Genomic DNA, 22,781 nt, shown 5'->3' on the forward strand with positions numbered 1-22,781 from the left:
AACTGCTGGATTACATACCATGTTGAAGTCCCCTCCTAATATAAGAGCTGTGTCTGAGTGAGCAGAGAGTGAGTTGAAGAAAGCATGAAAAGGGGTCGTCAACATTTGGGCCATAGATGTTAGCAATGCATAAAGGAGTATTTTGAATCGAAATGTTAACAATAATGAATCGACCCTCTGGATCAATAGTAGTGGTATTATGATTGAAGTGTGTTTTTCTATTTATCATAATGGTGACACCCCTTTGTTTTGAGTTATAACAGGCTGAGTACGAGTGAGGAAACTGTGGTGAGGTTAGTTTATCTGCCTGACTATCCAGTTTAAATTATTCCAAGATGGCCACCAGACATTGGAGCGATATCTATGACCAGATGCAACTTTTTATTACAAAACAGTAGAGATGAGACACCATTTTTAATTGCAAATATATGAATGGAAGTGTGATTTTTTTGTTCTCCGACAGTTTATTCAGTGAGTTTTGGTCGTATATGAGTTATACTGCTGGAATCTATAGAGTCAGAGAACAGCAGACACAGTAAAGACATCAGATCATCTCAATGCTCAGCTTCTTTATTGTCAGCGTACAGCAGATAATGATTCACACAAGGGTTTCAAACCTGTCACTATCAGCTTTTCACACGATTTCAAGATTCTGGGCCCTACTTTCCTGCCGACACAAATCCAGCAGCAGCCCAACTGCAGACAGCTGACATTCCACTGGTGGAAGGTGGAGTGGTGCAGCTGAGGCTGTTGGAGCAGGTCAGGTGGTGCAGTGACATTTTACTTCTCAAACTGGCCTGAAATCCTGATGTGTTGCTAACGTATATTAATATTTGGGATGTTCCACAATTGTGTTCGGAGCCTTCTTTATTTCTCATAGATGCCTCGGCCTGACTCGTCATGGTCCACTTGGTCTGTCTGCTGCTTTTAAAAAGGATGAGAGGAGCTCATGTGATTGGTCATTACTGAAGCTCCACCTGCTGATTCTGTGCTCCTCCTACTAATCATTTATTCAGCCTCTCTTCCAAGTTGCGCCGAGCTGCGAACGCTTTGAGCCACAGATGGTAACAAAAAGGACTAATCTGAGTTGGTGTTCTGCTGCTGGTGGATTGTGCTCGTGCCCAGTATCAGGAAAATAAGGCCCGTTGTGAGATTACATGCTTAATGAGAGAAAGAGAAAGAAATCAGGAGAGAGATCAGCTGCTGATATTCTGCTGTACGTTGGTCCTGGAGAACTACTGCACAGGACGGATCTTCATGCTGAAGGTCTTCAGGGAGTAGTTATAACCCTTCCAATAGTACCACTCCACTCCAACAATAGAGAGAGTGCTGTCAGCCCCCCAGCGATAAACCCCGTTGGGGTTTGTATAGTGACAGTTGTTGTACCAGAACGCCCCCAGGTATGATCTGGCACAGTTGCCAGAGGAGGAGTCCTGGTCTTTGTCAAAGGTGGAGAACTTCATTCCGTTGTGATAAGTCAAGGAGTCTCCTACAGACACACAGAAGAACCACAGGGTTAGTAAATTTGCATTATCTATAAGTATCAGCTGAACTTTTCACAGCCTGCAGTCTTCTATCAGACAGACTGATGAGACCAGTTATGTCTAGACAGCTGAAATCACCAGCAGGTTGATCTCTGATCGACTCAGTGTTTCACCTGGATGAAACGTAAGAAAATCACACGGTCTATTCCTTTTTTGTAGGTGAAAGTAACAGGTAAAACTTTCAAAATAAAAGTAGGCTCATGTACTGTGTAGTTAGAAAGGTTATTATAGACTAAAACTAAGAAAAAATCATGTTTTTAGTAAAAGACTTGACCTATAACTTCAGATTAAGAAAAGTGAACTGGTATCATATGAAGCTTAAGTTAATTATATATTTAGATATTATTATTTAATTAAAACCTTCATAACAAATTCATACTTGCTATGTGGAAGCTCAACCAGCAGAGGTCACTCTACCCCTGCTGAGGCGCCCAGTGGAAAAATGTTTCTGACTTGTGTTGAAGGGGCATTATGAGTTTTCAGCGACCACTAGCGGTGCGGTTTTAAGATTGCACCCAGCAGTGTTGGGCAAGCTACTTGGAAAATGTAGTGAGCTAAGCTACTAGCTAGTCTACATTAAATGAAGCTTCACTACACAGAAGTAAATAAATAAATCTATATATATACACATGTAGATATAGATGTGTGTGTGTGTGTGTGTGTGTGTGTGTGTGTGTGTGTGTGTGAGCTAGAGAGAGGGGGAGTTTGGGGTGCAGCAACCTGCTCAAGATGTAGAAGTGTAGAAAGACACATCTTACTCACCCGCCCCTCCATTGATGAATCCAGATACACTCAGTTTATATCCGTGACACTCTGAAGCGATGGAGAATGAAGAGTAGCGAGCAAACACTTTCTTCCCTCAAAGTCCTCCATGTCGACCAGCAGCTCATATTTTCTGTGCTTAGTCAGTTGGTAGATGTTCTCAAGACCTGCACACACACAAACACACACATACACACTGTATATATACATGTACACACTGGGCACAGTTTGACATTTTGGACAGACGTGGAGATAATTGATTAAAACACTCTCACACTAACTGATCTAGACTTTAGACACAAAACTTGGTCAGTCTCATTTCTGGATTCACACAACAAAGTTTCACAAAGTCACATTAGTGTTAGTTAGGTTTGGTTTCTCACCGAGCCAGTGCTCTCCAGCAGCGCTACCAAAGCCCAGCATGTACTGATCCCAGCCCCTGTAGAAGTTCACGGTGCCGTCCATCCTCCTCTGGAACACCTGGGGGGGACGGGATGGAGGGAGAACTAGCTAAACACACCAGATACCTGACAGCTCATGTTTCCAGGCAACAAGCTTTTACTGCTATGTCATTTATTGTGAAAGTCCAACAGGAAGTGCTGATACTGAAAGTCACTCTGTGGTAATACTCACCGTCCAGCGACCTCCTTCTGATTTCATGTCACAGTACACCTACACACAAACACATTCAGTAGTAAATGACTTCATCTGTCTGAACTTGTTTATTAGGTTCATACTTATGAAGCTGTGAGCCATTTGTCTTTAGTTTCTATTGTTGGATATTTCATGAAGATATTTTATGCATCTCTCAGAGGGCTTGGCTGGAATCAACCAACTCCAGAGAAAGTACAAGGTGTGGTGTTTAGATAAGATGAAACTATATTCAGCTGTTACAGCAGCACAAAGACAGATAGAAGTAGAGATGAAAAGAGAAAGTAAATAGATACATTATAAGTATTTAAAATAAGAATAGAATAAAATAAAACAAAAGCTATGTAATTCTACTGAAAACTCAAACTTACAGCACCAGCAGTTCACATACAGTACCCACAACTAGTGTAACATGAACTGAGCAACTGTGCAAAACCATCTCAAGCTGAGTGACAGTGGTGTGATTAGTAGCAGCAAAGTCAGCAGATTATTGTATTCATAAGAGTAATATGATGCCGTTCCAGAGCATGGAGCGATCTTTGGTTCATCATGGAGAAAAGAAAAAGTACTGCTGTTGTTGGTGCTGCCAGAGGGGGCAGGAAAGTCGGGCCCTGATGCCTCCTCTCTCAAAGGGCTGTGATTGGTTGGGTTCATAGGTACTCACAGCAAGAGTTTGTGCCTCTACAGCATGATCACCTGATCTGACTCAGTATCTCTGCTTTGATTCCAGCATAAATGTGAAGCTGAGTCCCAGAGAAGGTGAAGTGTACCTGGACAGCAGACCTCGCTCCAGAGGGATAGATGGTGTACACTCCACTGGGGAGGCTCTTGTCTTGTTTGTAGATGTCACTGCAGTCCACCGGTTGGAAGAAATGATGGCAGCTGGTCAACAGAGGAGCCAGGAGGAGGAAGACGACTGATACCAGCTGGAACAGAGCACATGTTGTCGTTCTGACTGAGCTTTGACTCTTACACACTGTTTTAACAGTTTGGCCTCTAGTTTCATGGCGGTGTGGGCAAAGACACCTCTAAGGTGGAGCTAACTGACAATAATTATCTGCCTGGGTTGTTGCTGTAGCAACCATCTAAGCTACCGATATCACAAGCCTCTTCACAGTTTAACAGGACTTTGAGATCTGTAAAATATCAGTTCACAAACTCACCTTCATTGTCAGATTTCTGCTGAAACTGCTGATGTGGATCCGTCTGATGCTCTGAAAATACAGCAACAATATATTTGTTTCGTCACTGAACTCACATGGAACAGATTATTATGTGAATGCAGAATAAGTAGAATTTAAATTTGGTGTTTAGGTTGTAGCTCCGTCTCGCCCCAATACATCCCATTATTGCATGTTACTAACACAACTTCTCCCCTTTCTGGTAGTCTTGTGCTTTCTCGTCCCTCTCCTCTCTCCTCCTATCACTTCCTGCAGGTTTTCTGGCTCTGGAGCTGTGGAGTCTGGATCTGTGGCTGCGGGTCGCCTGCTGCCCCCTGTGTTCCTGCTCGACACCCTCTACTGCAGCGACTGTTGTCGCTGGTCTTATTGTTATTATAATCATTAACATTACGATGGTTACCATTAACACTATTATAAATATCTGTACCATTTTTCATTTAGTTTATAGCAACATTACCTTCGCTGTCTGTACCTCTGTGTGTATATTGTGTAGGCTGCCTCCCTCCCCTCTCTCTCTCCTTACATCCCTCTCTCTCTCTCTCTCTCTCTCTCTTTCTCTCTCTCTCTCTCTTTCACTCTCTTCTCTCTCTCTTTCTCTCTCTCTCTCTCACCCCAACCGGTCGAGGCAGATGGCCGCCCACCCTGAGCCATGGTTCTGCTCGAGGTTTCTGCCTCTTAAAAGGAAGTTTTTCCTTGCCTCTGTCGCCTAGTGCTTGCTCTTGGTGGGAACTGTTGGGCTTCTGTAAATAACATCACAGAGTACGGTCTAGACCTGCTCTTTTATGAAAAGCGCTGTGAGATAACTGTTGTTGTGATTTGGCGCTATATAAATAAAATTGAATTGAATTGAATTGAATACACTAAGCTGGGAGTGACAGTAATAACTTCCCTCACAAAACTGCATTAGATACAAATCATGACACCGACTGTTGAATAGAATTTATCAGGGTTCAAAGTCTTTCTATGATTTAGAATTGTTATTTCATGGTAATATAGGATTTTTAGAATATTAGAGTCACCTCTCAGTTAAATCAAACACAATTCTGCAGCATCACAAACTACAGACGTGTTGACAGACTTCACCGCCATCACTTCATACAACCACAGTCTGAAGCTCTACAGACGCTCTGCAGTCACTCAGGAATCAACACATACTCAACCAAGCAGCTGTGGCTCAGGAGGTAGAGCGGGTTGGCCGTTAATCAGAAGGTTCTGCCAGTGTATGAATGTGTGTGAATATTAGTTTCCGTTTGAGCACTTAGGCTCAGTGTATGAATGTGTATAACTGGTGAATGCAGATGTAGTGTAAAAAGCACTTTGAGTGGGTGAAAATACTAGAAAGGCACTATACAAATACGGAGCATTTACAAAACTCATCAGTATTTGGGAATATCACACATGATTATATAAGTTCATAAAACAGTTGCATTTTTAATTGAAATGCAATATTTAAATATTGCAAATTATTGCAACATGACTGTTTATGAAGTTCAGCTCAATGTTTTGCTAATTCAGTCATTTGGGTAAAAAAAAAACTGCCCAAAGCCTCTGTGAGATCCTGGAGGAGCTGAGAATAATACTGCACACAGCTGATTTATCAGACATGTGTAATGTCTCCTGGTTGGATGCTTACCTGTCTGAACTCACCTGCAGGTTGAACTGAGGAGACGATGCGGCTTCACCTTCAGAGGAAACAAACTGCTGTTTCTCCTTCAGTCTGTCACACTCTCACAACTTCACTACTTATATCTACAGAAGGCGCTGTGATGTCACAGCAGTCGCACCTCTTAAATTCTCCAGCATTTCCTGTTCTTGTTTAAACATATGATTTGTTGTGTAATATTAAAATGAGCTTGTTATTCTGCCAAAGGCCCTGTAGTACATGATGGTTATGAATGAAATAAAAACATTGAAGAAGACTTTAAAAGGAACATTAAACCTGTAAAATGTACATCAGGTGACATTAGGAACAATGTGGAGCTTCACACTATTCCCCAGCCTTAACCCAAACCCTGGAGGGATCTGTGATTTCTCAGTTTGGAAGCAGCAGCCTCCCGTTCAGCTCTCCTGTGAGGGAGTTTGTCTTCTGTCTAAAGGCCCGGACACACAAAGTGTCACAGTAAAATGCCATTGCAAACGTTCATCATCATCATTTTACCACAAGTTCAAATTCTGGTTATCAGAACTACTTTGTGTTTCTATTGTATTTCATAAAAGCACTCGGCTGGCAGTGCGTGTTCCGAGTTGTCAGACTCCGGCAAGATGAGGGAGGTGATGCTTGGTGCTCAAACACAGTCAAGATGGACACGGGTGGATGGATGGATATGTGTATGTGCAGTAAATAACCTTTGTATATAAATAACTGTATATATTTTTAAGTTAATTAAATTTTATATGTTACCATATTTTAATACACGTTTAATTTTCTGTTAAGTTCTCTGTGTGTAGCATGAAGGGACTACAAACTACAGACTTTCACAAAGTGCTGTATAATGATAAATGTATAATGAGCGCCGTCCTAGAGCCAGACCTTGATGGTGGATGAGAACTGCTGACCTGGACTGGAGATATTGTTGGGGGATGGAAAGATTGTTGCATGGAGGTCAGGGAAAGAACGTATGGTGTGGCAGACTGCAGATGTGGTTCCCATATTCAAAAAGGGGAACCAGATGGATCCAACTATTGTGGTATCACACTGCTCAGCCTTCCCAGGAAAGTTTATTCCAGGGGGCTGGAAATGAGGGTCCGAGTGGTTTTGTCAAACCGCACATTCAGGAGGAGCTGTCCTGGCTGTGGAACAGTAGACCAGCAAAAGTGCTGGTAGGTGTTGCATTCCAACATTGTTGACCCTTGTTTCTGATCTTTCACACAGGGCCAGTGTGAAGTGATTGGGATGAAGGTCAGCACCTCCAAGTCTGCGGCCATGGTTCTCTGCTGGAAAACAGTGGATATCTCCTTCCAGGTTGGGAGTGAGCTCCTACCCCAAGCGAAGGAGAACAAGTATCTCATGATCTTGTTCACGAGTCAGTTAAGGTGGTTCAGGCATCAGGATCCTCCTGGGCACCTTCTTTTGGAGGTTTTCCTGGCACACCCAGGGTAGACCAAGAACCAGGCCTGGGAAGACCTTCGGATCCCCCAAGACAGGGGTTTTCAAAGTGTGAGACTGTGGGCCTCCCCTCAGACAAAAATTGAGCTTTAGTTGACCTGAACCCGGAAAAGTGAAAGATAATGGATGAATGGATTGTGAAGCCTGCCAGAAATGTACATAATGTTTTAACTGTAGTTTTGTTGTAATTGTCATTTTAATTAATTAAGTCTTCATTTTCAAAATAAGATACGGCAGCCATTTTACAGTACAGTAAGAAAAAAGAACATACCTAGAACCTAATTACATTGAGTTTGATCATTTCAAATATCATACTTTACTTTACTACTAGTATTAGTAGAAATGCTACTACAGAAAAAAAAAACTGCTTATCTGGGGTCAGGTCGCGAGGGCATCAGCTCCAGCAGGGGACCCCTCCCTTTTTTCAAGCCACATTAGTCAGCTTTGACTTGGGGATCCTGAGGTGTTCAGGCCAGTGTGGCAATATAATCTCTCCACCTACTCCTGGGTCTTCCCATGTCTCCCCCCAGCTGGATGTGCCTGGTGGGCATCCTGAACTCCCTCACCTGGGGTAAGGATTTATTCCCTACCTGTAGTGAGCACTCCATCCTGCTGAGAACCACATCCTCAGATTTAGAGGTGCTAATTCTTATTCCAGCCGCTTCACACTGGGCTGCGAACTGATCCGGTGAGTGCTAAAGGTCACGGACCGATGATGTCAACAGGACCACATCTCAGCCAGTGTCACTGGTCACTGAATACCAGTTAAATATCAAGCGAAGTTTGAGGTCAAGGGCAACTGGACTTGGTTGAAGATACTAGAAGACGTTAAATGTGACCAGTTAAATGTGTTGATTCTTCATTACAGCAGCTCACTACACACTTAATCTCACAGTAGTTCTGCTTAAGCACTCACTGTTCTTTCCATCTTTTAGCGACCCTCTTTAAAATCTCATAGTTGTTAACAAGAGTTACTACTAGTATTAGTAAAAACAGTGAGTTTCACTAAATTAAGTTTTATAACTAGGTTCAGGAACAAGGACCATGCCTCGAACAGATCTCATTTCCACACAAAAACATTTAAGTTTTCATCATTTAAAACACACAGCACAAGATGCTGGGCATTTACAGTTTTTTACAATCACTTTGGTACTATTTTCAGAACCTTGATGTCATTTTTCACAACTCTAGACACAAAACTCAAAACGGTTATCACTTGTAACACAGGCTGTCTAATGTTCAAAACATTGCATTGTGCATTCACATCTTTACAGAAAACTTGCACTTGCACAATCATTGGTTCAAAAAACAAATTTACTGTGAAATACCATTGAAACATAACTATAGATCACCCACACACAAGCACTGTGTCATTGTTCATACAATCATTAAATATTGTAGAACAAAATAGGTGATACAGGTTTCATTATGGTACTACAAGTACAGTAAATACATCTCTGTAAAAGTACTGCAGTAGTAGAGAGAATACTACAGACACAGTGGAATCATTGAACAAAGTTTGTAATATATTGATGCAAAACACTACAGTACAATCACAACATAGGCCACGAATCCAGGCCTGACACTGGTCTGCTGTGATGTCATTGCAGGCGTCATCCATGGCCTGGAGAAGAGTGACTTGTTCATGAGGGTGCTTGTCATGAACCTTCCATCTCCATGCGGAGAAAAATTCCTCAATCGGGTTAAGGAAGGGAAGCGCTACAAACCTGATGGAGCTCATCAAGAAAGGTGACAAGGAGAACTGCATTATATGGTCCAATATGAGGTCTGCGTCCCACCACACCTCTCAAACGAGGCCCACGACCACCTCTCAGAAGGGGTGCCTGTCCCCTGCCATTCCTTTGACCAACACGTCTTCCTCGTCTTCCTCCCACCACTGCTTGACCTCCACTGTGACCTGTATCACCTGCTGGCTCCCTGTTACGTATCACTATGCTCTTGCAATTGGATCCCAATCAACTCTTTATATACTCATTCCACAATGTGCACTCAATCATCAGGAACGAGTTGGCAGAATTGGACAAGCAATTACAAGGGCCTGCATCTATACAGTGCAGTACTGTCAATACTGTAAATAGTCTGAAAAGGTGGTACAGTATTTGGGACCATAGACACAGTGTCTGATCTCGTTATCTTGAAACTTTCATGATTTACTGTAAACATGGAAGATTGTTTGTCTGTTTCCATACAACTATGCATTAAGAGTAATGCAACAGTTACTTATCATTTTGAGCAGTTGTTTCAATTGATAGTTTAATCATTGTAAGGAAATGAATAGACACTCATTTGAAATGTAATGTGTGAACTGCCTTTTGAAATAGTAGTACTTTGATGTTAAGTTGTGTCATATTGAACAGGTGATTTTAGTTGAATGAACAAATGATGAAGTTTTATGTGTATTGTATCCAAGCAATTGAGAAAAGGGTTCGAGTTTTGAAAAATGTGCATTTTGATCATCGGTTGTGAGTTTTGTGTCTAGAGTTGTGGAAAAGCTGTAAAAGAGATTGCAGCAGGGACGTCACTAAGATTGAGAAGACAAGGGGGGCTTGCGCTTGCAAAATCTTTGCACTCACATCTTTTGTTACTGTATTAGAACTACACTTATGTCAACAAGCAGTGAAGAAGCCAAGATGTTAACAAATAAAAAGCAACAGACATACTTTGTTCTTCCATTTCTCCTCTGTTGAACAAAAGGTACTGTAATGTTACATGGGCGTCTGGAGCAAAAGAAATGTGGGTGTGTCCTCCTCCAGGATTTATATATATATATATATATAAATTTTGTTTTATAGAAATCATCATTGATTATAAGTTATATGCTATTTTAAAGCTGCTAAGTTCAATGTTTTGCTCTAAACTGCTTTTTGTTGTATTTTGTATACAATGTCAATAGAGTCTCTATCATGAATCCTGAAATCTGTTAGTTGGGGGGGTCCTCCCCCCGAAGATTTAGAGCATTAAACACTTAATTTCCTGCATTCTTGGGATTTGTTTGCACCAATTTATGGTGAAATGTTTTTATTTATGTAAAGGGAAACACAAAATTCAGGTGGCAGGTGACAGTTCAAAATCTAAAACTCAACAGAGCTTCAGTCGGTGCAGCTCTCAGTCATTCTGTGGTGCTTTCAGATATGTTTCTCATGTAGATCAACTTTCTCATGTAATATCATCCCTGCTGAGTCAACACACATTGAGAAAACAATAAGTTTGTCCAGTCCATTTCTGAATCAGATTTGGCTGTGACATAAATACTACCCAGCTGCTCATGTATATCTCTATTAGATAAGTTCTCACAGAGATCCAAAGAATACTATTTAATTACACTAATTACTGTTACTGCACTGTGGATTGGTTCAATCATGGTTTCAGCCCCCCTAAAATAGGCCTAACAACATCCATGGATTGCAGAGACTCCAACAATAAAAAAGGTATTAAGGTAGACATGGGAACATTTGTAGTTGTGTTTAAAAATGATAACTGCCACCTCCACTGCCTGACAGCCAAGAATAATTAAAACAGTAGTAATTAAGGGACATGCCTCAGTTAGTGGGGAAAAATAATAATGTTAGTTATAAAACATCTTATATTTTACATATAAAGGACTTGTTTAAAGGGACCTCACATTAAGTAGACTAAAGAAATAATGAAAATCTATCAACACCAGCCACAGAGCCCCAGAGCATTATTCAGAGTAACTCTGTTTCTGGACAGACGTGTTGTTTTTTAAAGCTCCACAGAGCTGCAGAGTTTGGTGATAACTGGGATCAGAACATAGACTGTATATAAATGTGTATGTAATGTTTATACAGTCAGTGGTTCAGAACAACCAGAGACAGTTTCACCTCACAGTCATTTCATCCAATGTATTAAAAGCATATTTAAAAGATGAAACAAATTTGTTTTCTACTTTAAACATTTCATTCATTTCACAATCATCACATCCTACAAAAACATAGTGTTGTGTCAGAAGGAATGAGTTTGCTCTGAAGAGGAACAGGAACTACTTCTGGGTTTGACTGAAGGTTAAACACAGATAAGATCGCATCAGTCAATAAAAAAACATGAACATTCAGCCTTGTTGCTGTTGTGCATGTTTGATTGTTTTTTTCTCTGCTAAGCATTGTTTCTTCTTCTGGTGTAAAGTGCAGGTGATGCCAACAGATTTGCCCGAAACACGCTTTGTTGGAATAAATGAAACTAAATACACAGTGATGCAGGAGCTGCAGTCCTGTATTGTGAATCAAAGCCTATCATCAGTGTCTACTGTCTGCAGAGCGAGTTGTTGTAGCAGTAGGATCCTCTGCCAGCTGAAGTTCCTGTCCTGGTGTTAAAAGAGAGATCAGCTGCTGATAATCTGCTGTGTGTTGGTCCTGGAGAACTACTGCACAGGACGGATCTTCATGATGATGAAGCAGGTCTGAGGTCTGTGAGGGAGTGATGATGGACAGGTGACCAGCTGCACCTTTAACTGTGAGTTAAAACAACACTCACATGTCCACATGTACATAAGTAAAGTTTTAATTTAAGGTACTTGTACTTCAGTGTTTCCATGTCATGCTTTGTTGCAGTACTTCTCAGAGGGAAATATTGGACTTCAAATGGTTATTTTAAGTATTATTACAGATTGAGCTGTCCAGCAGCATGTAACAACCTTTACCAGCTGGAACATTAAGGTGATGAACACATGAATGAGTTCATAATTATAATCCATTTATATATATTATTCTGAAATGACCCATTCTGCATAATGAGTACTTTTACTGGTGGGAAGTAAATATATTTGATGCTAATACAGGATGCAGGTTAACGTAGTATTTCTAGACCGTGCTATTTGAAGGGATTTTGGTTTAATTTAGAAATGTTTATACAGTCAGTGGTTCAGAACAACCAGAGACAGTTTCACCTCACAGTCATTTCATCCAGTGTATTAAAGGCATATTTAAAAGATGAAACAAATTAGTTTTCTACTTTAAACATTTCATTCATTTCACAATCATCACATCCTACAAAAACATAGTGTTGTGTCAGAAGGAATGAGTTTGCTCTGAAGAGGAACAGGAACTACTTCTGGGTTTGACTGAAGGTTAAACACAGATAAGATCGCATCAGTCAATAAAAAAACATGAACATTCAGCCTTGTTGCTGTTGTGCATGTTTGATTGTTTTTTTCTCTGCTAAGCATTGTTTCTTCTTCTGGTGTAAAGTGCAGGTGATGCCAACAGATTTGCCCGAAACACGCTTTGTTGGAATAAATGAAACTAAATACACAGTGATGCAGGAGCTGCAGTCCTGTATTGTGAATCAAAGCCTATCATCAGTGTCTACTGTCTGCAGAGCGAGTTGTTGTAGCAGTAGGATCCTCTGCCAGCTGAAGTTCCTGTCCTGGTGTTAAAAGAGAGATCAGCTGCTGATAATCTGCTGTGTGTTGGTCCTGGAGAACTACTGCACAGGACGGATCTTCATGATGATGAAGCAGATCTGAGGTCTGTGAGGGAGTGATGATGGACAGGTGACCAGCTGCACCTTTAAACTGTGAGTTAAAACAACACTCACATGTCCACATGTACATAAGTAAAGTTTTAATAATAATAATAATTTTTATTTGTAGAGCACTTTTCAAAAACAAGTTACAAAATGCTTTAACAAGTGTAATGACAATAATACCCTAGAGACAATAATACAAAAACAATACAAGATAAAAGCATGAAAACACTGAAAAGACTAAAATACACGTTTAAGATAAATATAAAATTAGTAAAATACAATAAAATAAAAGGGGTAAAATAAAGTCAAATAAGATCGGGAAAGGCTCTCCTATAAAAGGCCATGAAGAACTTTAAAAGTGATCAATAAAAATTTAAAGTAAATTCTAAAACATACTGGGAGCCAGTGTAATGAAGCTAAAATAGGAGCAATGTGGTCATATTTCTTTGTTCTGGTTAAAAGCCCGGCAGCTGAGTTCTGGACAGTCTGGAGTCGATCAATAGATTTTTGGGTTAAACAGGTGAAAAGGCTGTTGCAATAATCCAGGCGTGATGAGATGAAGGCGTGTAAAATGGTCTCGGTGTCCTTAAAAGTTAACATAGATCGAATGTTTGCTATATTTCTAAGTTGATAAAAACATGATTGAAGTGACTTCCGGTTCGAATGTCACCGTGACCGCAGCACTGTGAATCCTAAGGAAACCTACGAAATTTAAACCTTTACCCTGTTAAGACAATGCAGATTTGGGTTTAGAGGTAGATAAGTGAGGGGGTAAGTGAAAAACACAAAAACTAACGCTTCGACGGAGCAACATAGTGGGTGCTTAAACCTGGGAAAATAGCGCTAGCTTCCCTGCTAACGCTAAAGGGATTCACTGCTCGACACGAGGCCACACACTGGTGGACTGCTACCGCATGGTGAGACAATATGGCCAACATAGACATGGTACTTCATGAATTGAGGGACTTTTGCCAAGAAAACAATGTGAGTTTGGGGGAAATTCAGGAAGAAATATCTAAGATGAGCGCGAGAATGGACGAGGCTGAAGGACGGATTGAGAAGGTGGAGGAGAGGATTCAGAACACAGAGGACGCCATGACGGAAATAATAAAGTTACAAATAAGATTGGAGGATAAATTAATGGACTTGGAGAGGCGCACGAGAAGGGAAAACGTCCGCATCTACGGTGTACCCGAGACAGCAGAGTGGGACTCTCCAAAAATGAGTGATTTTGTGGAGAAGCTGCTGTGCGACGGGTTGGAGGTGTCTCAAGATGAGCTTGACATGTGCATCGAACGGGCACATCGCTCTCTAGGCCCACCACCGCCAGACGACGCACCCCCACACTCTATTATTGTGAAATTCCTCAGCTTTAAGACCAAAGAACTTGTGCTCCGTAAGGCGTGGAAGAAAAAAGGATTTGCCTGGAATGGCAAACAAGTAAGTTTAGACCATGATTACCCTCCTCTCATCCTAAAGAAACGAAGAGAATATGCAGAGGTGCGCAAGATTCTGAAAGAGCAGCAGATCCCCTTTCAGACTCTCTTTCCAGCTAGGCTAAAGGTGAAATACACTGAAGAAACCAAAATCTACAACACAGTTGTGGAAGCTACTGCAGATATGTCCAGTAGAGGCTATGCGGTGAAGGTCATCACATCACCAGAAACAGCGTTGGAGCAAATGAAGCAGCTGACCTGGAGCAGAGTTGGCAGAGGAGCGGGGAGCAGCGCAGCAAACAAGAGGCGGGACCCCGGTTACAAAGAAACACTCAGAGCCTTCAGGAGGACCTCACCTATGCCTTCGGGGAAATTGAGGTTCACCCACTATGCTGTTTCTTTATCTTACAACTGAAAAATAACTGTTATTCAGTTTAATGGTGTGCAATAAGCAGATAAGTAAGGTTTTTGGAGGGTGTTCTTCTCAGTGAGGCCTTAGCTTTTGAGGGCCTCCTCCACTGACTGATGAAGAAGTTGCCCTTGAAGGCGAAGCAGAGTCCACCGCTAGGACCCCTACCTTGGAAGTTAGAACTACCTCAGTTTGATTTTTGTCTTTTGTTGATGTTATTTGTTCATGTGTTCCATGTTCAGTGTTTACAAGGGTGTGTGGGGAGCCTATTAGAATGGGTGTATTCGTTGTATGATTTAGATGAATAGCAGACCAGTGAAGATGGTATCAATCAATATTAATGGCCTACACAATCCGGGTTAAAGGTGGAAAGCCCTATCTAACCTTAAATGAGAGAAAGCTAAGGTTGTTTTTATGCAGGAAACACATCTGTCGGATAGCGAACATGAAAAACTGAACAAGCTTGGTTTTAAACATGTCTTTTATTCTTCTCACAGTTCGGGGAAGCGAAGAGGTGTGGCAATCTTAGTGCACAGCGCTCTGAACTATGAACATATATCAGAGTATAAAGATAAGGAGGGTAGATATAGGAAGCAAATGGTCCTTGTATAAACAGATCCTTGAATTAACAACAACAAGGAGTCAGGGAATTCTATTATATGGCGGTGATCTTAACCTCACACTAAACGCCAAATTAGATTCTTCAAACGGGAAAGGTGATTCGAGAAACATTGGGAAAAGAATGGTACACCTGATGGACGAATTAGGATTAGTTGATGTGTGGAGGGACTGCCACACAACCGATAGGGAATATACCCACTATTCATGTGCACACAATGTCTACTCAAGGTTAGACTATATCTTCATGTTTAGAACTGATCTCCTCAGGGTAAAAAATTGTGAAATAGGTCCCTGTACTATATCAGACCATAACCCGGTCTACGCTGATATCTGCCTGAACAGGAAGAAAAGATCCACCTTATGGAGGTTGAACACAAACATTCTTAATTACCCAAATATTAAAGAGCGCTTGAAGAAAGATATAGAGTACTTAGTATATAACGATAAGGACGAGGTGTCACCAGGAACACTTAAGGCAGTGATTAGGGGGAATATAATTGGTATTTCCTCTCACCTGAAAAAAGTAGGTCTGCAAAAACTCCGGCACTTAGAAGACAAGTTGCTAGATCTGCAACACCAACACTCCGCGTCTCATAATGGTAATATTAAATCGGATATAACAAAATTGAAAAAAGAAATAGATGATTTGAACACCACGGACATACAGAACAAACTCATTCTTATAAAGCAACAGTACTATGAGGTAGGGGGGAAATCATTGAAACTTCTTTCTTATAAGCTTAGGAAACAGCAAGCGGAGAGATCTATTCACAAAATTAAGAATCCCCTAAAGGATCGAATAGAAACTGAACAGGAAAAAATTCAACAATGCTTTCTGGAGTATTATAAGACACTATATTCTCAACCTCATATAGACAATGACCAGGATATTAAAGCCTTCCTGTCTGAACTTGAGTTACCAACAGTGACAAAGGAACAAAATGAAAAGTTATTATCCACAATAACTAAAGAAGAAATTCAGTTGGCAATTAAAAGATTAAAGGGAGGGAAGATGGCAGGGGCAGATGGATTGGTCCGGAATGGTACAAAATAATGCAGGATTTTTTGGCCCAGACAGCACACACTGTGTCAAGGCGAAATGGGAAAAAGAAGGTAATCTGAAAATCACAAAAGAATGTTGGGAACACATATGCGAGATACAATGGGTTACAACTGGTTCTAATGTATGGCGTGAATTTTGTTGGAAAAGTGTATTGAGATTTTTTATCACCCCTGTTCAGAAAAGGTATCGGGGCATTGGAGATACTTGCTGGAGATGTGGGGGGGTTGGTGCCAACCATTTCCACATTTTTTGGGACTGCCAAGTTATTTCTCAGTATTGGTATAGAATTCATGAGCTTATACAGAATGTTTTTGCACTTGTTTTTCCATTTACCTTTGAAACCCTATACCTAAGTAATGTATCAACGGATAAACTGGACTGGAAGGACAAGAAAGGCGAATCGCAGCTAAAAACAATACATCTGTGGTCAGATATGGTCATGTCCACTAATTCCACAGAGGAAATGCTGACACCCAGGGTAAAAACCAGTGTAAGTCCAGTGTATGACCACGGTTATGTGTTTGCCTTTGACATGTTGTTTGAAGTTAAAAGAAGTGGCCATATTTAAAAAGTCAGTTGCATTAACATTGGTGGGTTCATCAACATGAATATTGAAAGTGCCACAAAGAACAATTTTGTCATAATTTAAAACCAGAGTAGATAAAAATTCAGGAAGTTCTGATAAAAATCCTCCAGGCAGTTTTGGGGGGCGATAAATTATAACAAATATGACAGGTTGCAGCGCTCCAAGTTTAAGAGTGAGACCTTCAAAGGAGTTAAATTCATCACAGCGTACTTGATGACATTTAAAATTTCCCTATACACGCTCACTAGCCCACCACCACGACCACTGACCCTCGGTTGACTAAAACAATCATATTGAGGCGGACACAGTTCAGCTAGCTGGCTATAGTCATTCATTGCAACCAGGATTCAGTTAAAAACATAAAATCTAGATTTGCAGACAAGATAAAATCATTTAAGATAAAAGTCTTAATTTAAGGTACTTGTACTTCAGTGTTTCCATGTCATGCTTTGTTGCAGTACTTCTCAGAGGGAAATATTGGACTTCAAATGGTTATTTTAAGTATTATTACAGATTGAGCTGTCCAGCAGCATGTAACAACCTTTACCAGCTGGAACATTAAGGTGATGAACACATGAATGAGTTAATAATTATAATCCATTAATATATATTATTCTGAAATGACCCATTCTGCATAATGAGTACTTTTACTGGTGGGAAGTAAGTATATTTTGATGCTAATACAGGATGCAGGTTAACGTAGTATTTCTAGACCGTGCTATTTGAAGGGATTTTGGTTTAATTTAGAAATGTTTATACAGCCAGTGGTTCAGAACAACCAGAGACAGTTTCACCTCACAGTCATTTCATCCAATGTATTAAAAGCATATTTAAAAGATGAAACAAATTTGTTTTCTACTTTAAACATTTCATTCATTTCACAATCATCACATCCTACAAAAACATAGTGTTGTGTCAGAAGGAATGAGTTTGCTCTGAAGAGGAACAGGAACTACTTCTGGGTTTGACTGAAGGTTAAACACAGATAAGATCGCATCAGTCAATTAAAAAACTTGAACATTCAGCCTTGTTGCTGTTTGCATGTTTGATTGTTTTTTTCTCTGTTAAGCATCGTTTCTTCTTCTGGTGTAAAGTGCAGGTGATGCCAACAGATTTGCCCGAAACACGCTTTGTTGGAATAAATGAAACTAAATACACAGTGATGCAGGAGCTGCAGTCCTGTATTGTGAATCAAAGCCTATCATCAGTGTCTACTGTCTGCAGAGCGAGTTGTTGTAGCAGTAGGATCCTCTGCCAGCTGAAGTTCCTGTCCTGGTGTTAAAAGAGAGATCAGCTGCTGATAATCTGCTGTGTGTTGGTCCTGGAGAACATCTGCACAGGATGGATCTTCATGATGATGACGCAGATCTGAGGTCTGTGAGGGAGTGATGATGGACAGGTGACCAGCTGCACCTTTAAACTGTGAGTTAAAACAACACTCACATGTCCACATGTACATAAGTAAAGTTTTAAGGTACTTGTACTTCAGTGTTTCCCTGTCATGCTTTGTTGCAGTACTTCTCAGAGGGAAATATTGGACTCCAAATGGTTATTTTAAGTATTATTACAGATTGAGCTGTCCAGCAGCATCTAACAACCTTTACCAGCTGGAACATTAAGGTGATGAACACATGAATGAGTTAATAAATATAATCCATTAATATATATTATTCTGAAATGACCCAATCTGCATAATGAGTACTTTTACTGGTGGGAAGTAAGTATATTTGATGCTAATACAGGATGCAGGTTAACGTAGTATTTCTAGACCGTGCTATTTGAAGGGTTTAATTTAGAAATATTTATTGTATTTATTTATTTATAAGAACATGACTCTTTCAGTTATTGTTTATTATGTGGAACTTCAGGGGTTCATCCCAACTTTGGGATGAATGAATGTATAAATGAATGAATTCTCATATGTCATGGTGTTTACTGAAGGATTTAAGGTAATAAACACAAAACTACATCACATGTTCTTCATTTGTTTCATTTCCAGATTCAGTGTTTGTTAATGAAATTAAGGGCGATCTGCACACTTTAAGGCATTTATTGTGTAAACTATTCAAAATGGACCAAATCATCCCTGAACTGAACACTGAAAAGAGCCTGATAAAAATGATAAAAATAAAGTTGTGCTTTCATGTTTCATGCTTTCATTTACAGGAGTTTTTAACCCTTAAACTGAGCAGATAATCTATCAACACAATTACATGTTAGAATCCATTAATCAGTAAACTTTACCGCCCACGTTTATGATTTATAAGCAGCAGATAATAAACTGACAATTTAACACCGTTGTGATCATTTAAATTTATCTTCATGTTTATATGAAGTATTAAATATATTAAGTATTATATTTATTAATGAAGTGTAATCTGTTTATAAATAGAACCTGGTAGAGATCCTTCATGAGAGGAGTTGTTCTTAAATACTGAAAACTAAAATATGTTTATAGAGTTTTATTATTTTATATATTGCTTATAAATGCTACATGTCAATTTAATAAGATATTTATTAACGTCTAAATAAAATAGTGAAGTTTCAATTAAGTTCTTAATCAACACATTAATTCTGCATTAACAGTGTGAAGAATCAATATTTGAATAGTTATTGAATATTGGCATTGGAAAATGTCACAGACTGGAAGGCAGGAGGAGGAGGAGGAGGAGGAGGAGGAGGAGGAGGAGGTGGTCTGCTGTTAGTCCGTCTCCTGGAGGCCACAGCGCCTCCTGAACTCCTGCCCTCGCTCATGGATCCATTTATTGGACACTGCGGACAGAGAAGACCAGTTCAGGGGTCGGAGTAAAACCAGGACCTGCTCCACCTGTCGACAGTCAGTAGCACATATTTCAACTTTTATGCTCGTGTTGCTGCTGCTGCTGTGTGAACACGAGCTCTGTGGCGCCCTCCGGCCTTTTACGATATAAAATTGAAGTTTTGCTTTCACGTCATTGGTCAATTTTAAAAGGGGTTTAAAATATATTTACATGAATAATAACCCTCCCCGTTTTGCTTCATAAGCAGCAGATAATAAAACACGTTAAGCAGAAACATGAATGTACTTTTCTAAACTCCTGAAGCAGCAGATAATAAACTGACACTTTAACACCGTTGTGATCCTTTAAAATACATCTTCTTGTTTTAGATCAAGTATTAAATGTGTGTTGCTTGCTATAAAATACAGTTTACCATGAAGACGCAGTCAGAATTTTGTCGAGAGCAACTAAAGCTGCCAGAGAAATGCAGTGTACAAGTATAAAGTAGCAGAAAACGGACATACTCTAGTAAAGTACCTCAAAATTGTACTGAAGTACAGTACTTGAGTTGCTTTCCTGATGATCAATGACTGACTGATTGATGGAGCTCAGGTTGGAACAGAGAGCTTCCCAGCAGAGGATGAAATGAAGTAACGGCTGAATAAACCTTGTTGTTTGCAGTTTCTGTGTGTACAGTTACACACCTGCCCCACCAGGTGTCTCCACCTGTGTGAACGCTGTTTCCAGATGTTCAGACAGGTTGTGAACTCACCCCACTTGTTGCCGACCAGAACGGGACAGGCAGCGTGTCGGGTCCGGTAGTCTCCTTCTCCACTGGGGTGCAGGTTGTACCAGAACACCGCCGTCCCCTGGAGACACACATAGCAACAAATATGACCACATCGCCCGTGTTTTAGCGTCGTCACACCGGCTCCCACTATGTTTTAGAATTTTATTATAACATACTTTTATAGGAGAGCCTTTCCTGATTTTATTTGACTTTATTGTATTATAAATACAAGAAATATTTATTCTATATATATTTGATATCTATTTTAAATGTGTATTTTAGTCTCTTCAGTGTTTTCTTGCTTTTATCATGTGACTGTTTTGTGTTTTGTTGTTTTTACACTTGTTTTCAAAAAGTGCTCTACAAATAAAGGTTATTATTATATTTTTAGAGCAACACTTCACTGTGGAGCTGAAACCAGCGGCTGATAATCTGGATTATCTGCTGGTTTAATAAATTAATATCTCTCTGTGGATGGACGTTCAGACTCCTGTTTTTAAAGATCCTTTTTGTTTCACCAGAAACAGCCGCTCTGTTCAAAGCCACCAGACTCCATTGACAAAAAACATAATTTAACGTGTGTAACTTTGGTGTTGTAACCTGTTAGTTCACCTGTTAAAAACACCAAAATGACTCTTTAAAATAGTTCAGAGAGATTGGAGCAGAAGCAGGTGATCAACTTGTCTTCAGTTTCAGTCCACTACACCCGACAGATGTTTTTATTTATTTTTTGAATTCTTTACCCTGTGAGAGGCTTTATGTAGCAAACACAGAACCCTTTTTCTGTTTAAACAGAAACAGCCGTTACATCACGCTCTTCAAAGCCACCAGACTCTATTGTAAATATAAAATACTGCAGAACGTGAGAGTTGTTGGTTAGTTGGTTTGTGTTACTGTGTGAACTAACAGGTTTAAATTAGCTCAGAAACATTTGAGCAGATTGTCCTTATCATCCTCATTCAAATATATTAAGTATTATATTTATTAATGAAGTGTAATCTGTTTATAAATAGAACCAGGTAGGTTTAAATTAGCTCAGAAACATTTGAGCAGATTGTAGTTATCGTCCTCATGTAGTTGATCAACATTTCATGAGTTTTTTTCTATGTATATTGTACAATTACAATCAATTACTGATCTTTACTCTGTCAGAGGCTTGATGGAGCTGCAGCACTAAAGTGAACTGTACCTTTTTGGGCCGGACAGAAGCTCCAACATCAGTGAAGACGGTGGCGCCCCCTGCCTGTACGTCACTCATCTGCAGCATGAAGGAGGAGACAGATTAACCCTTGCAGTCAGTTTGGCACATTTTCTCTCTCACAATAATCAGTGCTGTCTGAAAGTGAAGATTTATTTCTATAATAAATTCTATAACATGAAGATTTTAGGTTCGCCTCGAAAGAAAATGTTTTTATTATAAGATGTGACGTCTCATCTCAGACGTCTGAGCAGCTTCATAATCAAATAAAAACAGGAGAGAACTGATAAAGTAGAACAAATAAATATTTACTCAGTTTTTACTGTCTCTGACTTTATGACTTAATGGGGTCAAAGGTCAACTACAGTAAGGTGAAGAGTTCACTTAGTACGTGACTAAGTGTGACAGATCATTTTGTTCACAATGACTGAGATGTTGACTGACAGCTAGACAGACCAAACAGTGGGCGGGGCGGGCGGCGGCGTTCTGCTCATAGCTACTAAGATAAGAAACATCGTGTGCGGGTTACTGACGTAAAGCAGCCAGGTGGCGATTCTGTTTCCTGTCCCCAACTCTTCAAACGCATCCGGTTCATCTTTCTGAAAGATCACAACAGTGAAATCAATCAATACTCCAACTTCATCAGAGATATTATCCTGCACCGAGTGTATTTGGTGCTGATACTTTTGTACTTTTACTAAGAACAGAGTACTTCTACGCTGTAGTATTACTACTTCCTCTGAAGTAAAAGAGCTGAGTACTTCGTCTTCTCTTCTTTCTGCCAAAACTAATCAACACTTCAGAGACAAACACAGAAGCATCATTTCAGAGCTTCCTGCTGCTGAGAGGGAAACGTCCATTTACCCGTCCGAAGTCAAAGTGAGGCTCGTACTGTCCTCCCACGCCGTAGTTGGCCACCTGCATCCACAAACACACAGAAATAACATTTAAAGAGATAAAGGAGAAACATGCAAATGAAAAGTCTGTTTGAATCTCGTGTTGAACTGGATTCTTTAATTCAATTCAATTCAAATTAGCTTTGTTGGCATGAATGTGTAACAACAATATGGCCAAAGCATCATACAAACTACATAAGAACAATAAACATCATACATTTCATTAAACAAGTAATTAAAGCGTGAGTTTAAAAAAAAATTAAAATATATTAAA

The 22,781-nt window shown here is 40.0% G+C and overlaps 1 protein-coding gene and 1 pseudogene across 1 annotated transcript; both read right to left on the reverse strand.

Moving 5' to 3' along the window:
* Nucleotides 1-566: 566 nt before the first annotated feature.
* On the reverse strand, nucleotides 567-5,910 carry LOC119901490 (annotated as a pseudogene).
* Nucleotides 5,911-19,488: 13,578 nt separating this feature from the next.
* LOC119901492 (prolyl 4-hydroxylase subunit alpha-1-like) lies at nucleotides 19,489-22,559 on the reverse strand. Its single transcript, XM_038717080.1, has 5 exons — nucleotides 22,476-22,559; nucleotides 22,145-22,210; nucleotides 21,603-21,671; nucleotides 20,396-20,492; nucleotides 19,489-19,636 (listed from the first exon to the last, which is right to left on the reverse strand). The coding sequence occupies exons 1-5, from the start codon at nucleotides 22,533-22,535 to the stop codon at nucleotides 19,566-19,568; spliced, it is 363 nt and encodes a 120-aa protein (XP_038573008.1). The 5' UTR covers nucleotides 22,536-22,559; the 3' UTR covers nucleotides 19,489-19,565.
* Between the last annotated feature and the right edge of the window lie 222 nt (nucleotides 22,560-22,781).

The sequence above is a fragment of the Micropterus salmoides genome, unplaced genomic scaffold (genome assembly GCF_014851395.1).
Source record: "Micropterus salmoides isolate LMB-PRFRI ecotype aquatic unplaced genomic scaffold, ASM1485139v1 Ms_hic_scaffold_1331, whole genome shotgun sequence".
Classification (NCBI taxonomy): Eukaryota; Metazoa; Chordata; class Actinopteri; order Centrarchiformes; family Centrarchidae; genus Micropterus; species Micropterus salmoides.